Consider the following 18,711-nt stretch of genomic DNA (forward strand, 5'->3'; position numbering starts at 1 on the left):
TATGTTCTCTATGCATGGAATGGTGTGGTTCGGTGAATAATTGAGTGGCTTCATTACTTAAACTTGGAGTCTTCATGGAATTTCATGCCGACACGAGCCTTCTGGAGAAGAAAATTGACTGCAATTTTACGTTAAAAGATTATAGAGTCTATGTAGGAAAACGTATATCATAAATCTGGTAAAGAGAGGTCGGAGTGGAAAAAATCGATGGAAGAAATGATGGACACGTTTTTACATCTCATTTAATCTTATCACGAAGTCTTTAAACAGTATGAAAGACATTATTCAGATGTAAAAGGGACGAAATTTCAGTTTGAAATATATTTAAGTGATTGAATGCCGTTTTGCTAAGTTTCAAGTATTAAAATAAGAATGGCCGAATGTTGTATCAAAAAATCGATTACAACCAAGCTGTTGGAGAAGACATGACATTGTATACAAATTCGACAAAGATAGGAAAATATCATAAAAAGAAATTCCATACTGGATATTGATCAGCGACTCTAGCCTATTACAGGCCCAATTTGTTGTAACGTTTGGTACTAATTGTGAGTTTATTATGGTGAGGGATAAGCTGAATGCCCTTAGAGAATCTTTTGATACGGTTGGACCGTTGTTATGATTGAGCTCCGTTGTGTGTGTTTATAACATTTAAGTACGGCACGACTCTCATCAAATCAAAATCGGAAAACTAATGGCAAACCACAGATATGTTCTTAAACCTGATTATCACACATCATCGATTATACATGATAGGAAGTTGTTCATCTATATAAAGCCCATGAAAGCAAAATCGATGTTGATACAAACGCATTGTTCCGTGTAATTGCGGAACTTTTGTCAAGCTATACTGCGTTACCCTCTCTCCATTTTGCATTACTTGTTTAATTTTCCTTTCCTCTTTCAGTCTGGACTTTGCAGTATGAAACGAGATTTATTCTATGATGGTGAGTAAATTTCAGCACAATCTGCGTTATCAGCCGCATGAAATACACATTGTTGTACATGCTAAAAAATATCCCTTGATGGCTTAAATATTGATTCACATGAAATAAAAACTCGACATATATCAAACCCTTTAATTTATAATAAAAAAATGTTGTTTTAATTCTTCGCCGCAATCTTAATATAGTCGTGAACTATCTTAGTCATATTAACACCTTAACGAAAAAAGCTTTGTGACGTCATGTCGATCTGCCCTGCTATCTCATTTATACATAGGCAATTAAACTTCACGTTCAAAACCAATATCATATTTGAAAGTATATATCTTTATAAAATCACACTTCAAAGTTCTAGAGGACCTGATTTTGCACTTCGTTACATGTATTTTACTTGTGAATAATATATAACGATGATTTTATCGCCATCCATTGTGATTACGAAACTACTTATCTATTTCTCATCCTACCTTTATTAAACAACCAATGAATAATTGTAAGCTTTATGGTCGTATGAAGGTCATTAATTATCTAATGGTCTCACAAGCGTTAAATAACAAATTACAAAGCCATTAATTCATCATTAGAAGTGCTTTGATGTCCCTTTAAGCGCTAATCGTAATTATCATGGCGTTCTTATCGATCTCCTTTTTAAATATTTTAGTAGTTAAACCGCTTTTACGTCGGATATGATAATGTAAGCAAACATTAGTCAGATAATTGAGGTTATGTAAACTGATTTTTTTCAGATGTAATGCTAAATAACAAATCAACAAAAATGTTTTTATTGTCTTTCAGTTAATTCCAATTTTAGGACTTGACAACTGTGGAGCCAACAGATAAAGGGATTACCGAAAGCCAAATTAGCACTATGCAAAGTACCGACCAGAACTGAAATCTCATTGGATAGAAAACTTTCACTGTGGTCACGTGGAATAACCTAGATTTGTGAGGAACACGTTCTGTAATTGGTCGAAATATCGGCTTCATCACGTGATCATGTCTATTCGCGCCTTCTTTATGGTTTGATTAATCAGTTTTGATATATGAACAGAAGACAATAATCAATTGTAGTATCAATGAAAATGCATGTGCAAAGAAAAAATATCGAATTAATGTAGACATATGCGAGTTCAATTGTACATGGGTTCAAGCCAATGACATTTCTTTTGTTGGCCATTCCGTGTACCTGAATAATGTACAACGGCGTCACTAAGAGGTGAACAGATCCATGTCGTGTATATACAGTCGTCCCGGGATTGCTCATAACCGAATGGACTAAACATTGACAAAGTCAAAACCATCGACGACGCGCATGAATAAAAATGATATTTCATTTATTGATGAATGGCGTCACTTGTGAGCAGATCATTGATAAGAAGATAATTGACGTATGGGAAATGTAATATCCGTGAACCTGTGAGCGGAGTATATTGAAGTTAACGCCTTTGAGGTTAACGAATTATCCCTTACAAGATCTCACTCGATCTTTTTATTAGAAAATGCTTTCACATAAAGCTGATGTGTATACGAGAAACAGATACAAATACAGACACAACACCGTAAGTATATTAATATTACAAATACAACGAGAAAGATATTGTTTGGTACTATACTGATTCAACACACTACAAACAAGAATGTTCCTTGTCACTTGCGTAGATCAGTACTATTAGGATAATTCTGCTACCTAACAAATGTGTTGGAATTGACTTATTATCTGAATTGTGTAGCAAATAATGAAAACAATGCTTGCTCCCACAATACTGTGTGAATTTGACGATTCGGTGTGAAACAGTGTATGTATTGGTATGAATGTTAAGCTTAGGGTACTTTAGTTGAAATGATACAATGATTTATTTTCCTGGTTTACGTTAATGATGTTTTCGTGTTAGCTTATCTATATCATAGAAGATTTCGAAATGTTCATATACCTGCATAGAATGGCAGCGTTGCATAGTGTGCTCATTGATAATCATTATCGTAGGTATACAAACATGTGTATATGTGGCATGATATATTACATAAAACATGTAATTTTACGAAAACGACACGTTTTTTGTGGTTTTAGTGTTGTATTTTGTGCGTTAATTATTTTCGTGTGCTCTTATAGATTTGCTAATATAGGCATTTCTGTTTTTGTTTCGTATATTAGATATATCAACAAAAAGTTGTTGTACTGTTATTTTGCAACATTTATATTGTAAAAACCTAAACTGAACTAAAATTGAGAATTTTCGGACTTACCTGATTAGTGATTCCGATAAAAAATAATCATCAATCAACAGTACCAGTTGCACTGTATGCCACATATACCTTCAATAGACGTATTTTTTCAGTAATCTTATTTCAACGCTTTTTTGAGCAGATAAATTTTGTGTAAAAATAGAATGCCATTTCAAATATAGTGCATTCGTTAATCTTCCATTGCGCTGGTTTGCCAAAAAGTAATAATGCGCTTTCATTTGATTGTGCCAATATATGTTTACAGTATATTCATGTATCCGACGATTATATTAGGTGTTTATGTTATTTTGTCAAGTGCAAATGCAAACACAAACCATCAGTGTCGAAGAAGAAAGTTAGTTGTTAAGTATATAACAACCTACATCAAATATGAATATTTGTAAAGCGTTGTACCCAATACTTTAGAGTACCCAGTCGTAGAATTCAACGTCTAAATGAGTTTCCCACTCGAAATGCTATTTTAACTATAACAAATATTTGTATTTCTGTGAATACTATTTTGAAGTGATTTTTTCTATTCATAATGCATTTTGAGATTTTGGTTTTATTTTATTGTCAATTTTTACTGTCATAAAGCTGAGTGAAGCTTTTAAACTGATATCACAAAAAAATAAGTCTTCCTATCAAGTGCTGCGAATTTGAATGCAAAGTGCGATTTTGTTACACAGTAAGCAGCGTGATTTTTATTTAGATATCTTGTGAGTATGGACTATTAAACAAATTTAAAATTTGTATGTAGATCTTGGTCTTTAGAGGGTATATTTAGTAAGATTTTGTAATAAATTACAGGAATTGACATGCAACGTTTCCTAGAAATTTCATTTATAGCTATGGTAAACGCATATCAATGTAAAAAGGAACTCATTACAAGAGTATACAGTAACTTTTATGATTTAGATCCCTTGTTCATGTGATTAGAATGGGAATTCCATAATTCAATATCAAGATTGACAAACACCAAGAATATGGTGTTTGGTAGAGTTTACTAATGTTTCTGTCCGCTCGACTCTTATTGTTTAAATCATGGAGGGATGTAAAATTGATTCTGCCTTCGTGCGTTCTGAAGAATCATCAAGTGGAATTTTTCATGATTAAACCTAACCATTTGTTGTTTTGTATTCCGATTACGCGATAGCAAAGCTATTCGGTTTGTTTCTCGCGGAATCGGATAAAACTACGATATTGATTTGTATCGACATGTACACAGCCTGCAGTAAAACACAATATCTTGAATATGACATTAAATATTTTGTATTAAATTGTTTTGTGTTTTATCTTTTAATGCTTTGAGAAAGTAAATAGATAAATATGTACTGATAGAACGACAGTAATTGCTCTACTGTGACGTCATATATGTTGTAACAAACCTTGCCTGTTATGACATTTATAGAAACACATGAAAATCATTTTAATTGTCCTACTGGTTATTATGAGACGTAATGGTTAAAACCGATATTATGACTTTTTATAAACAAATGGGAAATCTTTTGATTGTGAAGTGATTTTTTCTGTTTTAGTTTATCAAAACTTCACTTATAATGGAGGAAAACACTGATAAACGACAAGATTGGTGGCGCGAATAAATGATAGAGAAACCATTGCTTGTATATTGCCAAAAGCAAAACAGGCAAGGCAGTCAGAGTGATGGAGAGGCTTTATCCTACTCGAACAATTTCCGGCTCTTTAACGAAAGGAAACTGGCTCCTTTTTATTTTCTACTTTTTTCCCTTTTACTTTGTTTCTCTAATGTTATCTATTTGACACAAAAACGTAGGCGTGGCACAAAAAGCAAAAATTTAATTAGCGACTTAATTAGTGATTACAATACCTTCGTAGATTTAAGCCACTACAATAAGTCGCAGGTTAGAAAATAGTATAGACTTTGTATACAGTCGAAACTATCGCGAAATTCAATTGATCGAAGAAAATATTTCGACTTAAGCGAATTTCGACTAAAAGTAATATTCCTTACGTTAGTTACTTTTAAACAAACACGGTCTACCATACACAAGTTACTTTGTGCTTCAAACAACATATCTGCTTTTGAAAGGGTTGCAAATATACAGAGACATATATAGATTTCTACTTTCTGTTTTTCGATTTATTGTTTATTTACCCAAATAATAAAACATGTAACAACAATAGCAAGCAACCACTTACTTCGTTGTATCTTGCTCATGTGTACACTAATTATTGTCGAGGTCTAGGTAATGTATTTTACGGATTGTCAAAAAACGAAACTAACAAATTAGCTATTCATACGCTAATAGAACGTTGTTTGAAGTTACAAATTTATGTTAGCATGATCTTACTTAACATGAAAAAAGGTATTCTATAAAATAGAATTAAAAAAAGAATGAAAAAAAAAAAAAATAAAACAGAATTTCAATTAAAACCATTTAAAAAAACCGAATTTTAACTGTATCTCTTTGGATGTAATATGAATTTTAGAAATAAACCATTGGAACGGTTTTTTTCACGAATGTTTTACATATCATCGATTCAGTAATAACCATCATAATTCCAAAAGCTTGATACCATAGAAAAACGTATCAGCACTAAGTCATATTCCTCATAGAAATTCGAAACAAGTGCGATTTTAAATATTGAAAAATACATGTCCTTTACAACAAGATCTGTCCTGTCCTTAAGGAATGCATTGTACATAAACTGTGGCATCAACTGGCTTAACCGAAGCATTATATATTATAGTCTGTTCTGGAAGCCCCCAGTAATCTCTACAAAACATTCGATTTGGATATAGTTATTTGACTGGTGTAGTGTCTGTTGAATTCTTTATATGATTTGTTTTTTATGATTGTTACGCCTGCAGTTTCTAAAGGGATAAGTTTGATGTGATTTGACAGCAAAGTATTTCCGTAAAATGTAGGTTAAAGATGAAGTTTTATTTGCCTCGCGGAATTCATAAAATGTTCAGTATCAGCAGAACACAGACAAATGAAATATTTTATAATCAAAAATTTAATATGTTTTAGGATCGATATCGAACGTGCTTGCGAGATTTTATGGTCTTAACAGAAAATGGTACTTATTTGCATTAAAATCAGATAGGAGAGCCGGAAACAGTTGACATGCTAAAACAGTGACATTTTTATATTTAGTGTATACCTACAGCAATTGAAAATGGAAGTGAATCCAATTTGTTTCAGGATGCTCACAACCGTAGTTCAGTCAGTGATTTCCAGCACGATTTCCACGCATTGGAACATTTTCCCATTACCATAATAAAACAATTTACGATTGACCCCTTTAAGTAGTTTGTATTGATTAGCAATAACATTTGGAGTTACTTTAAACTGACAGCGTGGCATTCGTGTTCATTTACACGTAGCCGTGGCGATATCTTTTCCAAGGTCACTCGTTAACACTGAAAACAAAGACGAAAACGGTGTCGTAATGGAAAACAATATTTCAAAAGAAAAAAAGTAATGTCCAATGGCTATGACTTGAATACAAATGACCCATCGTGTGTAATGTTGACCAGTAATCGTTATGTCATTTTTTCTGCTTGTGTTCCACCCTTAAAACAGCTTTCATTTCAGGTCGACTATATCTCAAGAACATATGAGACATTCAGGAGACATTGGAAAATGTTGTTATCGTCAGAGTGGGACGATATCCCACACGATCACGTTATATTGACAACGGTCTAACCTCATCACCAGCTCAGTATTTGATGTTGAAAATCATGCAGGGAGCAGTATAAACATGGGCGATAAATGTCTTGACAAGATATTAGGTCACTTGAGCTACAAACGTACAAACAGAGGCAAATATTTCCAAAAAGAAAGATTCAACATGATAGGGAAGTAAAATACATATGTGTTGTCAGTGTTGCAAAAAATTACACTGTATGTACGTTCGACGAGGGAAGGGATAGTTAACTAAACCTTCATTCCCGAGGTAGGCCATATTAACAGTCGCTTACTACCATAGCATGTTGTAGGATCACATCTGTAAGACACGAAAATGAAAATAAATATACAATGTATATAACTCAATTTCAATTTGTAACACGTAATTTAAATGTGTTAAAAGTTTGTTTTTTACCGAAAGACCGAATATTTGAACGAAAACTTTAATGACGGGAAAAACACTTAATAACGCTCACAACGGTTTGCAAACGAAAGATGTCTTCAGGGACTGGTGTGTGTCAAAGGACACAATTATAATAACTAAAGAAATGAATAATGTGTGGTTGTGACGTTGAAGCCTACCCCATTACTTGGAAAATCCAGCCTTCCATTTTCGAATTCCAATTAACTGCTTGCGATAACTATTTGCTTAGACTCCACCATACCCAAAGTTGACTGTAGCTTAGATGTGTTGTTAGATGGCTGAGTAAAACCCCGTTATCATACACATATTCGCTTGAAACAATTTTGAGTTATTGTGGTATTGGACTGATGACTTTCTACCAATGAGTCAAAAGATAAAATTTTGCGTGGAATTTGAATGAATGATTTCCGTTTCCCATATTGAAAAGCATTGATTTTGATAAGTTTGCACTGTGTAACGAAGTAGGTACACTTTCAATTTCAGAAACGTTTCATTTAAATGACGTTTAATCAGAGTATAAGTATCAGTCTTGTTTCATGGCTATTGGGTAAAAGTACGTTTCTAAACGGGAGTTTTCATCTTAATATTGAGCCATGAGGAAGTTTTATACCACGAGGTAAACTGCTGTGTCTATCGACGCTTCATTACTTGATGAAGTCTGAATATACCACGTAAAACGTTGGCTTGTAAATGTTTCAGCCAACTGGAAAAACTTGAAACACAAATGGTAAAATCGCATAGAGCGTACCTTAAGGATCAGGGGCAAAACAACAAGAAATTATGCGAATTCAGACTATGGGTGGTGATTCATGATTGTAAAATAACTGAGCAAATATGTACTGTATTTTGCATCATTTACCACGGAGTGTCCTGCCACTGAAGACAAATCTTATGGTGGTGATGATTCGGTATCCTGAAATCTTTTATGTTCATTTATGTATTACCCCACCTTTCCCCTTAAAAAGAAGCCAGCAAGAAAAGGTGCACATCATTGCTCCTCCCATGCCAATCAGTTCTCCTCCCATGTCAAATCATTGCTCCTCCCATGCCAATCATTGCTCCTCCCATGCCACGCATTGCTCCTCCCATGCCTATCATGCCATAAGTACACATGACAGTGTGTAGAACGAGATAAATATATAAATACCATTCCTGTTCCTGCCGATATTTGATTAACCCCCTTATTGCTATCAAATTGAAACGTCGCTTTAGGTAGACCAAGCAGAGAGCTAGTTACATATCTTCCATTTTGTAACATGAACTTTATACTATGTCCATTCCCTCTAAATCATCCTGTGTTATCTTGGTAAGGTGCATATGAATATCTCATATGATTGACATCGTCAATTCTAAGCATATATACGCCTTTTGCAATGTATATAAAAAGCATACCAACGTAATACAAAATAATGTCTTTGAAACGCATGAACATATAGCATATGCATGCATATATTTGAGATAACCAATACTGATAGCTCGTAATTAAGAGTTTATTTCTTAACAACTTAATTAAGGAATTTTTTCAGTTATTATCATTCACATCATTCATTTTTTCAATGAAATGGCAAAACCTTAAATTCAAAATTTATTCGGAGATGTTACCCCTTATCAGTAATAACATTTATTTAACTATCCGAATAATTATGATTTTCTACACAGTACATTTACCATTTTATTGTTAACAAATAACTTACCTTTAGGTCAAATTTAAGATTAACTAACTCCAGAAGGGAAGTCTTAATATTTTAAGATCGGAGAACTTTCGTAAGTTAACATATTCTTGTGTTCACATGAAAACATTATCGTATGACGACAATCCACGTTTCTGATCGGTAAAAAATTGCATAACATTATTACTAAATTCACATTATTTATATGCAATACGCCCGGATCATGTTTTAAACACTTATATTCACTTCCCGTGCACAGATTATCTCAGCTGCGGTGTAACATCGCAATATATTTAAATCTGTGAGAGGTTTTTAACCACCAAGCGTGAGGGATCATGACAGTCACAATAAAAGGCCTTATGCCATATGCCATACGGTAATATTAATACCCATGGGTTCCATTTGTAAGCTGCCTAGTCTCATGTCTAAACACATTTGAAATAAAATAACGCATGCATGGAATTTCATCCGCGGTTAGCGTCTTTAAATGCCCTGATAGGTGACTTAAATAGAGAATCGACCACTTATCTGGAATTTTGGAAAATCTTATGAAGACAACGCGAATTAAAAAGTTGATAAAACAGTTAACGTGCACATAAGTTACTTGTAAAGACTAGGAAATATTACATACTTAAGGTCTAGGAACGTAACCATGGTACCGATACACAAGTTAAGAGGATTAAAGTCTGTCGTCTTAAGTTTTATTCACTTTTGTGTCTTTTGTGAAAATATTGAATTTGTCACGTGCTACATGGCGGGTGTCGTCGATGGATCAGAATACGCTAATCCGTCAGGATAACCTGTTAATTTAGCAACATGTGAATATAATCCTGTACTCAATTAGTAATAAGATAATAAAGTCAATAAAACCACGGCAAAATATGAACTAAAAAGATGAAAAAGGAGACTCATGACAAAGTTTAAGGAGAATATGAACTAATGTTCCACAAGAGAAAGCATCTCCTACTTTATCGACGACGCCCGTCTTGTAAATCTTGGTCAATCAAAGTTAGTAATGTCACGTTCTCAAATGAGAACAAGATACACAACAACGGAACCAACAAGCAAACTAACGAGAATTATGCACGTCCAGCTTCATACCTAATATTTCTCAATAAGATCATTATGACGACCGTAAAACCTCCCCGTAATTTTCATCGACCTGTACCAGTATGTCGGTCAAGTGACGACATCCGAAATACACTTTTGTCTATCTCCTATCTTAGGAATGTGCAAATTTGCTGTCTAATTAAAGGGATGTTCCACACAAATTGGATTTCTTGGGATGCTTTTGAAGAAAACTTTACAAAATCAGCTACTTTTGTTCTTATGGAAATCGTACACTTCAATTGACCATTAACAAACTATGGTATTTGATTTGCGGGGATACTTTAGAGATTTACCTAAATCGACTTACAAATGTTCACATTGATTGCTTAATCACAGGTTTGCGTTGTCATGTGCGGAACAGAATGAAAAGTTTGTGGACATGATAGAATCAACACAAGATAAGTCTAATGAGGCATCACAGTCTTAACTCCAGGAGAAGTTTTAGTGAACAACATAGCATTACACACTTGTGTATTTACCCATTACTCTGTATGAAATCTATGATCCATTGACATTTCAATTACCGGGTTTCCCGATGCGCTATATTTAGACGTTTCGGCAGGGAATATTCCCATCAAATTCACCTGTCCAAGCTGATAACAGGAGATATAGTTTGAGTTTGATGCTAAGACAAAAGAAGTTCTTAAAAGATATAGAACAACCAGAAGTTTGCAACTTATTAAGAGTCAGATGTAGACCTTGGCTTTACCCAACACATGCTTTTGTACTTTGAATTGATGATTTTGCATCAGTATCCTCATGCCTGTCTTTGAAAAGTGCAGAACAATAATACAAAGAGTGTTATTAACACTTGTCTAAAGATATGAACTATTGATCAATACCGATCGGAACACATTGAACTAATAAAGATAATTGTTCGTGAACTAGTTAAATCAACAGACAGCGTTGTACATGTAATGAATTCATGTTGAGAATAAAATCCAATGACCTCCATTCTTAATGAAAGTACTGAAATCAATAATAAAGCATGCGACACTGCAAACTGGTTTTTGTTTTACACCTGTTCAACGATGTATGTTAACTCTCTTGAGACTCAATAGTCATACAAGCGGAAAATTGTTTTGTCATTCTTGGAGTGGTCATTAAATTCCTAGGTATAAACAGGAGTGTTATATCATTATCGTGTATATACCACAGGTTTGTTGAAAAGTTAACATGCAACTTGCTCCGTCCTGTTGTGTATTCATTACACTTCGTTTTTAATGTGTTTTAAGTACATAAACGTCATAGATATGTACGAGTATCCAACTAGACATGGATTCACCATTATGGTCTTATAACGCGCACATGATGTCTATCTCATAGACAAGTATTACTCATAGCTATTAACTTATCGATGACGGTAGTGTTATCATATAGAAAATATATGTTATAAGTTATCACCTCATGTGATTGTTCTGGGGTTTTTTTGTTCCGATATATGACGCGTGTAAGATCAAATGATGCTGCTAAAATTAGAAACATGGGTAAAACCATATAATCATGTGTTTTTATCTGTATGAAAAACGGTGTATTAATGACATTTCCCGGAGAATGACCGCCATGTCCCACTTCGATGTCGAATGCTCCGATAACGAAGGAAAAACTTTGCTCGGCGAAGACAAACAAGATTCTGAGAATGTTTGCATTAACACTAACACGAGAGCAAGTCATCAAACAGCAACGGTGATTCAATCTTGCGTATCACCTAAGATTCGAAATATCATAATAGCAGTCATGAATGTTTTCATAAATGTCATAGTGAACATTTCCCTTCCTTTTTATGCCGGCACAATGGTATTGGTGGGAGGCGGAGTGTATGTTCTTCTCATATCAACAAGTTTCGTGGACTCAATATTATTCGTGTTAATGACGATTTTCGCGAAATGTACAAAACTCGACTCAAACGCAGGTTTGCGGCCGAAATCCTCTTGGAATATTGTGTTTGCCATGGGACTTTTCCCAACGCTTCATGGTATATTGATGGTGAATGCAGCCTTCCTGATAGAACACCTCCTTATTTGCAAGGAATATTAGGATCAACTGTTATACCATTTACGATTCTGTGTCGTCTCCACATCCTAAGGAAAGGTATATCAATATATCTTCTCAAACGTGAATGTTTACGATTTTATCAAATGGTATTCTATTAAAACACATTTTGTTTCATTTAGGATTTCATAAACATGGACATTTTGCACAAGATATGAAATAATATTCACCCAGTTTGCTTTCACTTCATTGTTCGAAAAGAAATATAACAATTGCAAAACAAGTAAAAAACATATTGTTTTCTTTACAGAACTAATCTTATAATTTTAAAGTTAACCTCAGGAGCATTTGATTCTAGGCATAAATGCAGGTGATATGTACCTGTATGGTTCTAGTTGGGATATTTATCACATCAGAACCCCAACTATTCGGACTTAATGGAAGATACACAGCCCCTGATTCATCTATCATTCAACGTATCATTTGGCCATTTTGATTCGCGATTGGATTTCTACTTACCGCATTAAATAATTTGTTTTGCGAAAAGGAACTACATAAAGATGAGGTAAAGACTTGTTTCTGTTATTTTACATGTATTCTTTACCTTTAAATTTTCTTTCCAAACATGTTTGCTTTGCAGTATTAAGCATATATATGTATCCGCCTTCGTACTTCCGCCAAGCTCTTTTCTTCTCAGTACCCAACATGACAATAACATTTCTTTTTTTCCATAGGGCCTGTATCACTAGCCTGGTTGAGTTTGCTGAAATCGAATAACTTAAAGTAAAGGAAAAGTATTTAAAACACTTACATATATTTCCCCGTATGGCTCCGCCCCTTCTCCCAAAGGGGGTTAGATGCAATGTTTGTACAAATTCAACGTTCCCGTCACAAAGGATGCTTTAGAGTAAATCTGGCCCATATTGAACCATTTCAACACAAGAAGGATTGTGCTCGGTTTCCAATATTAGGTCCCGCCCCTCCATCCCAGGGGGACAAACCATACATAAAATATCCCCTTTCCCCAAGCATGTCTCGGTGCAAAATCCAGACATTACTACAAACGATAATTATTTTAAAGAATGTTTTCTTTATTCAATTATTGGGTCCCAAGGAGGCCGAGTCCACCGGTTATACAAAACTAATTTCCCATGCATGCTTGAGACCAAATTTAGACAATATCCTGCGATTCATGAAAAATAATATAGATCTTAAAGAATTTGTTCTATTTCCCCTACAGAGCTCTACCCCTCTCGCCCTATAAGCCGAAACCCATCATTTATATAAAACTGGATCCTCTTTACCAAGGATGCCTCAGAACCTTAAGGGGCCGAGACCCACCATTTAAACTAAATTATTTCCTCTTCTCTAGGATGCTTCAGACCACATTTGGTTACAATCTACTCATTCGTTCATAACTGTTGGCAATTTATAGGAAAACATTGACAGACGACGGACGGACGCCCGCCGGGCGCCGCGGTATCCCTAGGTGAGGTGAGCTAAAATATAAGTTGACTTCGACTGCTCTTCGTAATATGAATAAGAGGTGAATAAGAGATATATATAATCACCTGGGGAATTCACGACTAGTAGACACGTACATGTAGCTAGGGAAAGACAGAAAATCAAAGATTGTACAAAAAAACACACAAGTACGATTAAAACTAGACACGAAAAGAAATGCTTAAAACAGACAAAAAGAAGTGAACACCAATAGAATAAGGATGCTAAAAATTAACATACTAAGAATGATTTGAAATAAACACGCAACATTAGAATGTTGCACATTTACATAAAACATGGGAATGTTAACAAACAACGCGGGAATTCTAAACTAAGACACAAAAGGTCTGTAAGATAGGAATGTCACTAAAACCACATATATGGGGAAAGCCTCAGAAAGATGCACAGTAAATAAAAACGGCAATGAAGAGTAAATACACAACAGGTAAGTTTGAAAAGGAGAATACATTAGCTTGTATATAAAAAGGAAAAACTGCACATAAGGAGAGAATGCAGCAACAGACACACAAATTTACATCCAGTAGAGAATGTCAAGACAATGTGACATGGGCAAAAACTTGTAAACTTTAATAATCGAAAATTAACATTTAACAAAAACAACGCTAGACACAATATTTATAACAGGCTTCTTTGTCAAGGAAGCAAATGCTTTAGGATTTGCAAATGACACCAGAGTGAATAACACCTTTCAATACAGATTTTGATAAGATACAGTAGAGCCTAACCATGAGTTAAATTGCATCATCAACCTGGTTTGTCATTCTAGGACTCGTCAGTGATGCTAAGAGTCTACAGTTTAACCTAGAAGGCGACTGAGGAAAATCAAAAGTGATCGAAAGAAAAATCCAAACCTAGACGGGAAAGTACAGGCAGGTTTTAGCATCATTTTGTTTGCTTCATTTTAGGGTAGGCCTCTCGTGTTAATTACCTGGACTAGCAGTTTCCAGTTCCTTACCCTGTTATCATTCTTCTGGACTGACGGTAAGTTTTCTTTATACTTCTCAAACTTTTGAAGTGCACTAAGAAAACGCGTCAGCGTAATGAAAACAACCATAAATGGAATATTTGGTAATGTTTCAGACAGAACAGGAGTCTTCACATAAGCTTTTATAATACCGTTAATTCGACACAAAAAATATTCCCGTGTTTAGAGTTTGCTGTATATCACTGTTTTTTGTTTTTTTAATTTTGTAGATATTTCTACTGATTTGTGTTTATTATGATTAATTAACGAGATTTATAAAACTCAGTTCGTACAGCATTAGCTTACGTAACCTGAGGTAATACTCCAAGGTACGTGATGTGATGGTCTCTTCCCTTAGAAGTTTGTGTTCGTTAGGATGCTGAATAAGCACCAGTCAGTACTGGCGTGGTTGTGTCCTTGCGAGAGACACGCTTTATACAAAGTGCTCTGTTGTTCATTGGGGTAGCAACATTAAAATGACATTATTTTATTATTACGGTATATAGAGACATTGGGAAAATAACCCTATCATAACACCGTTATGTAATTTGTCTAAGAAGAATATCTGGATATTACTTCGCATGGAATTAATGACCAAATATCAAATCTGTATAGAATTCTTATGTTCTTTCAAATTTCAGTCCGATTCAATATTTCAATGGATGCTGCCACGGTATATATGCTGACAGGACTAGCCTTCGTCATTACAGGGGTAGTGTTATACAACTACTGGAGGAGGCGCAAGAAAGCGAGATACGGCAAACCCTTTGCACCTGCCTGTTAAATAATATGGTCTTAGGCACCCCGTGTAGCGCAGTCATGATTGAAGACGCGTTTTCTTCTTTTAGCCATACAATGTTGTTCCTTTTTCGTGAAATATCCTTTCAACTGATAGGAACCTCTCAGTCTCACAATGCATTAAAACTAGCAGTAAAGATGTAAAGGAGTGTTTGTGCATTTTCAATGCATTGACATGTCTTTCAACGCCAATTGCAAAATCAACATTCCCTGAGTTTTATTTGAAACACGAACGAGATAGAAAAAATCAGATTGTAATGAAAATAATAACCTTTCTCCTCCTCTTTCTCAAAACAAAATTCCGATTTAACGATCAGTATGCCAGATCGACAAATGGAGTTCCTAGGAAACCAACACGGTATGGACAAAGGGAGGTGTTGATCTTTTGCATTCTTCCTGTAAAAGTAAGGAAACAACTTCAAAGTGCAATGCTTTCATGTCCATTTCATAATAATTCTTCAATCTCTTGTGGCATTTCCAAATACAACATAAATCGAATAAATCGACATGTATTTGGTCTTCAATCAGACATACCCTGGGGAGAACTGACCTATACTAACATAAAATAGCAATATTCTGGTCAGGAGTGAACTTTTTGAAACAAGATACATATGCGAAGTAACACAATAACAGGAAAAATTACTTAACGTATTTAAAGATATCGGGACAACACACGCTCATCAAACGTTATCATCTAATATCGATTCTGGACACGTTATGAGCGGTACTCAATCAACAGTGCCCTCTTTTAAGTATATCATCATTAGGCTACGAAAAGTACAGAGAATTCTACATTTTTGTAAAGGGTTACCACGTCCTTCAATATGAGTATTTACCTTTAATTTGAGATAGAGTACTTGATAAAGTTTATTTGTATACAAAAGTTACGATTTATATGTATATAAATATGACAATTAGAACAATAGATAGTATATTTGAATAGTCCGAATAGGATAAGGATGTCATATAATGACGAGTAGAAAGTAGAATTGACAATGGTAAATTTGTTAACTTGTTCCTTAACAAATTCAAAGCAAATAATCTTAACTTTTATTTCCAACTCTTGTTGACTTTGGTAAAAACACGCGATGGATTGAACGATAAGAGGAAACCGCAGAGTCATTAGGAAATCCAGACACTATGGTTTTTCACGGTCGACAGGTGAGTTTTTCACGGTCGACAGGTGCGTTCCTACTACGCCATTCAACCGAGACGGTTATATTATACGTAAGAGGAAAATACGCTTTCCAAAAAATCTGTTAACCGAGCAAGTCATGAGTTTGGCGATGTACTTATCAGGATATCGACATGTATGCTGTATTTTTATGCGATAACCAAGATTATAATGTCCAATGACACAAAATCGATGGATGGTATTCTAGAAAAAGAGTAAGTTGTCCTTGTCTGGTTAGGTCAGTTATACATACAGCACATATAATTATTTTTTTCGATATCGGAAGGTGGTCTACAATGCATACCTTGACAGGAACCAGTTTGATTGTAATGACCTTTGACAAACAATATGGCATTAATGTAACAATTCTTCTTCTTTCGTTTATCCCAGGAAATAAATCCCTATAAAAATTTTCGTTAAACGTCTCGTTTTTTCGAACATTTAACTTTTTATATCATTTTATTGTAGATAACACACATGTGAGGACACTGAGGTTTTATATTTGATTATCCCGACTATCTTATTCATTTATCTTATCATTTTGCATTAATGTTTTCTACCATTTCGTGGGCGTAGTAACCTCTTTCAAAGAAGAAGGACTTTGTCTGGCACACTTCACTTTTATCTTTTATGTCACTGCTTCTGCATGTGATTTTTTAACTATAGTATTTTCAGCTATAGACTTAACCAAAACTTCATTATGGAGTTCATAGATTGTAAATGTAAAATTTATGACATATTTTTCTTTATTCAACCTTTTATTTCCACGCGTGAACTAAAGATCAATCGACGGTAGAAAGTTTCTCTTTTATTTAATAATTCATTTGTTTTCAAAGTCAGGAAGATTTTCCCTGTCTCCTCTCCCTGTCCGACTTTCCGATTTTAATACATCATTAGTTACAACCAGGAGGACAGTTATCAACATAATGAAACAGGATGTGATGTCATTCTATCATATTTAGGTTGTGGCGTCAAGTAGTGGTGATACCTTAACAACGTTCTTTGGTGACTCAATCGTCATCAGACACCGTGTTAATAAACCTTGGCCGTTGGGTGGGCGTAAAATCACACACACAAAAATGTGTTTTTGTGATTTCTAAGCTGCAGGTTATGTTGTTAATGTCTTGTCATTAGAACACATTTAAGTCTTTTAAAAACGGTATTTACTTGAATGGTGATTTTATAATTGCATTTCTCTAAAAGGTCATGTCTAAGACGCATAGCGTGATGTCCCTCCCAAACCATTAAAGTGACATCAGAACGGACCAGTTTTAGAGAGCAAGATACTGCAAAATTCCTCTCATATTGATTGAAACTGGTTTTGGTATATGTAAGTGTATTTGGAGTATCTAGCACCAACTTATTTTGACTAGTTCCATTGTAAGGGTGCACGGTTTGGTGTATTTGAATTCTTTAGCAACGATTTTATCGAAATAACGATGAACTAAAATGAGTTTTTAATATTAAACAAAAGAAACAAATTCAGAATTAGCTATGGTAGAACCAAGTAATTCATTTTAACTGTATGATACAGCGGTGTCGTCCTTCTAGGATGTTCATTGCCTAAATTGATGAAACCAATAAGTGACTGAAGAAAATCCATATTGATTCCGATAAATGTCAGAAACCAGATGGGGAAGTGCATTAGACCCAAAAGTACATGAATGGAAACAAATTCAAAATACTTTTTATCATATAATTAATAAAATTTACATTCTGATAAGTTTTAAAATAAAGATTATGGATGGCAGAATCAGATGCAGCCATATTGTTGTGCAATTTCCGCTTCATGACTCCTCGTCATTGTCAGTAAAATGACGTCATAGTCAATTTTAACAAGCACAGTCAATGACAAACGCCCCACTCTATATAACACAAGTATACACATATATTTGTACATGAGCGAATTCACTGCATAACAGTTCGATTAAAGATCTTTATGGAATGAGACCAGGAGGTCGATACATGCCTTTTTCTGTTTTGCAAAGACAATAGTACATTTATATACCATTTATAATATACGGTTCTCAAGTGCATGTATGTAAAATATCAGTAGCATCAAAGTGTCACCACCAAATTGGGCAGAGGTGTAATTATGTGAAACAAATCCTTCAACTTTAATTAATATAAATGGAGTCCCCGTCTATAAACACAGTCTAAAAGCGATGTTTATTTGGATGGAAGACGTATAACACGTCAGAGACATCCTGT

General features: G+C 34.5%; 1 protein-coding gene and 1 pseudogene across 1 annotated transcript in view; both read left to right on the forward strand.

Moving 5' to 3' along the window:
* The window catches only part of LOC132558009 (carbonic anhydrase-related protein 10-like), a 59,708-nt gene extending 57,872 nt beyond the window's left edge, over positions 1-1,836 (forward strand). Inside the window, exon 9 of the mRNA XM_060222530.1 lies at positions 1,756-1,836. Coding sequence (XP_060078513.1) covers positions 1,756-1,836 — 81 coding nt within the window. The remainder of the gene's footprint in view (positions 1-1,755) is intronic.
* Positions 1,837-11,602: 9,766 nt separating this feature from the next.
* LOC132558010 (uncharacterized) lies at positions 11,603-15,312 on the forward strand (annotated as a pseudogene).
* The last annotated feature ends 3,399 nt before the right edge of the window (positions 15,313-18,711 follow it).

The sequence above is a fragment of the Ylistrum balloti genome, unplaced genomic scaffold (assembly GCF_031769215.1).
Source record: "Ylistrum balloti isolate Yb309-2 unplaced genomic scaffold, AGI_CSIRO_Ybal_v1 Utg370744, whole genome shotgun sequence".
NCBI classification, from domain to species: domain Eukaryota; kingdom Metazoa; phylum Mollusca; class Bivalvia; order Pectinida; family Pectinidae; genus Ylistrum; species Ylistrum balloti.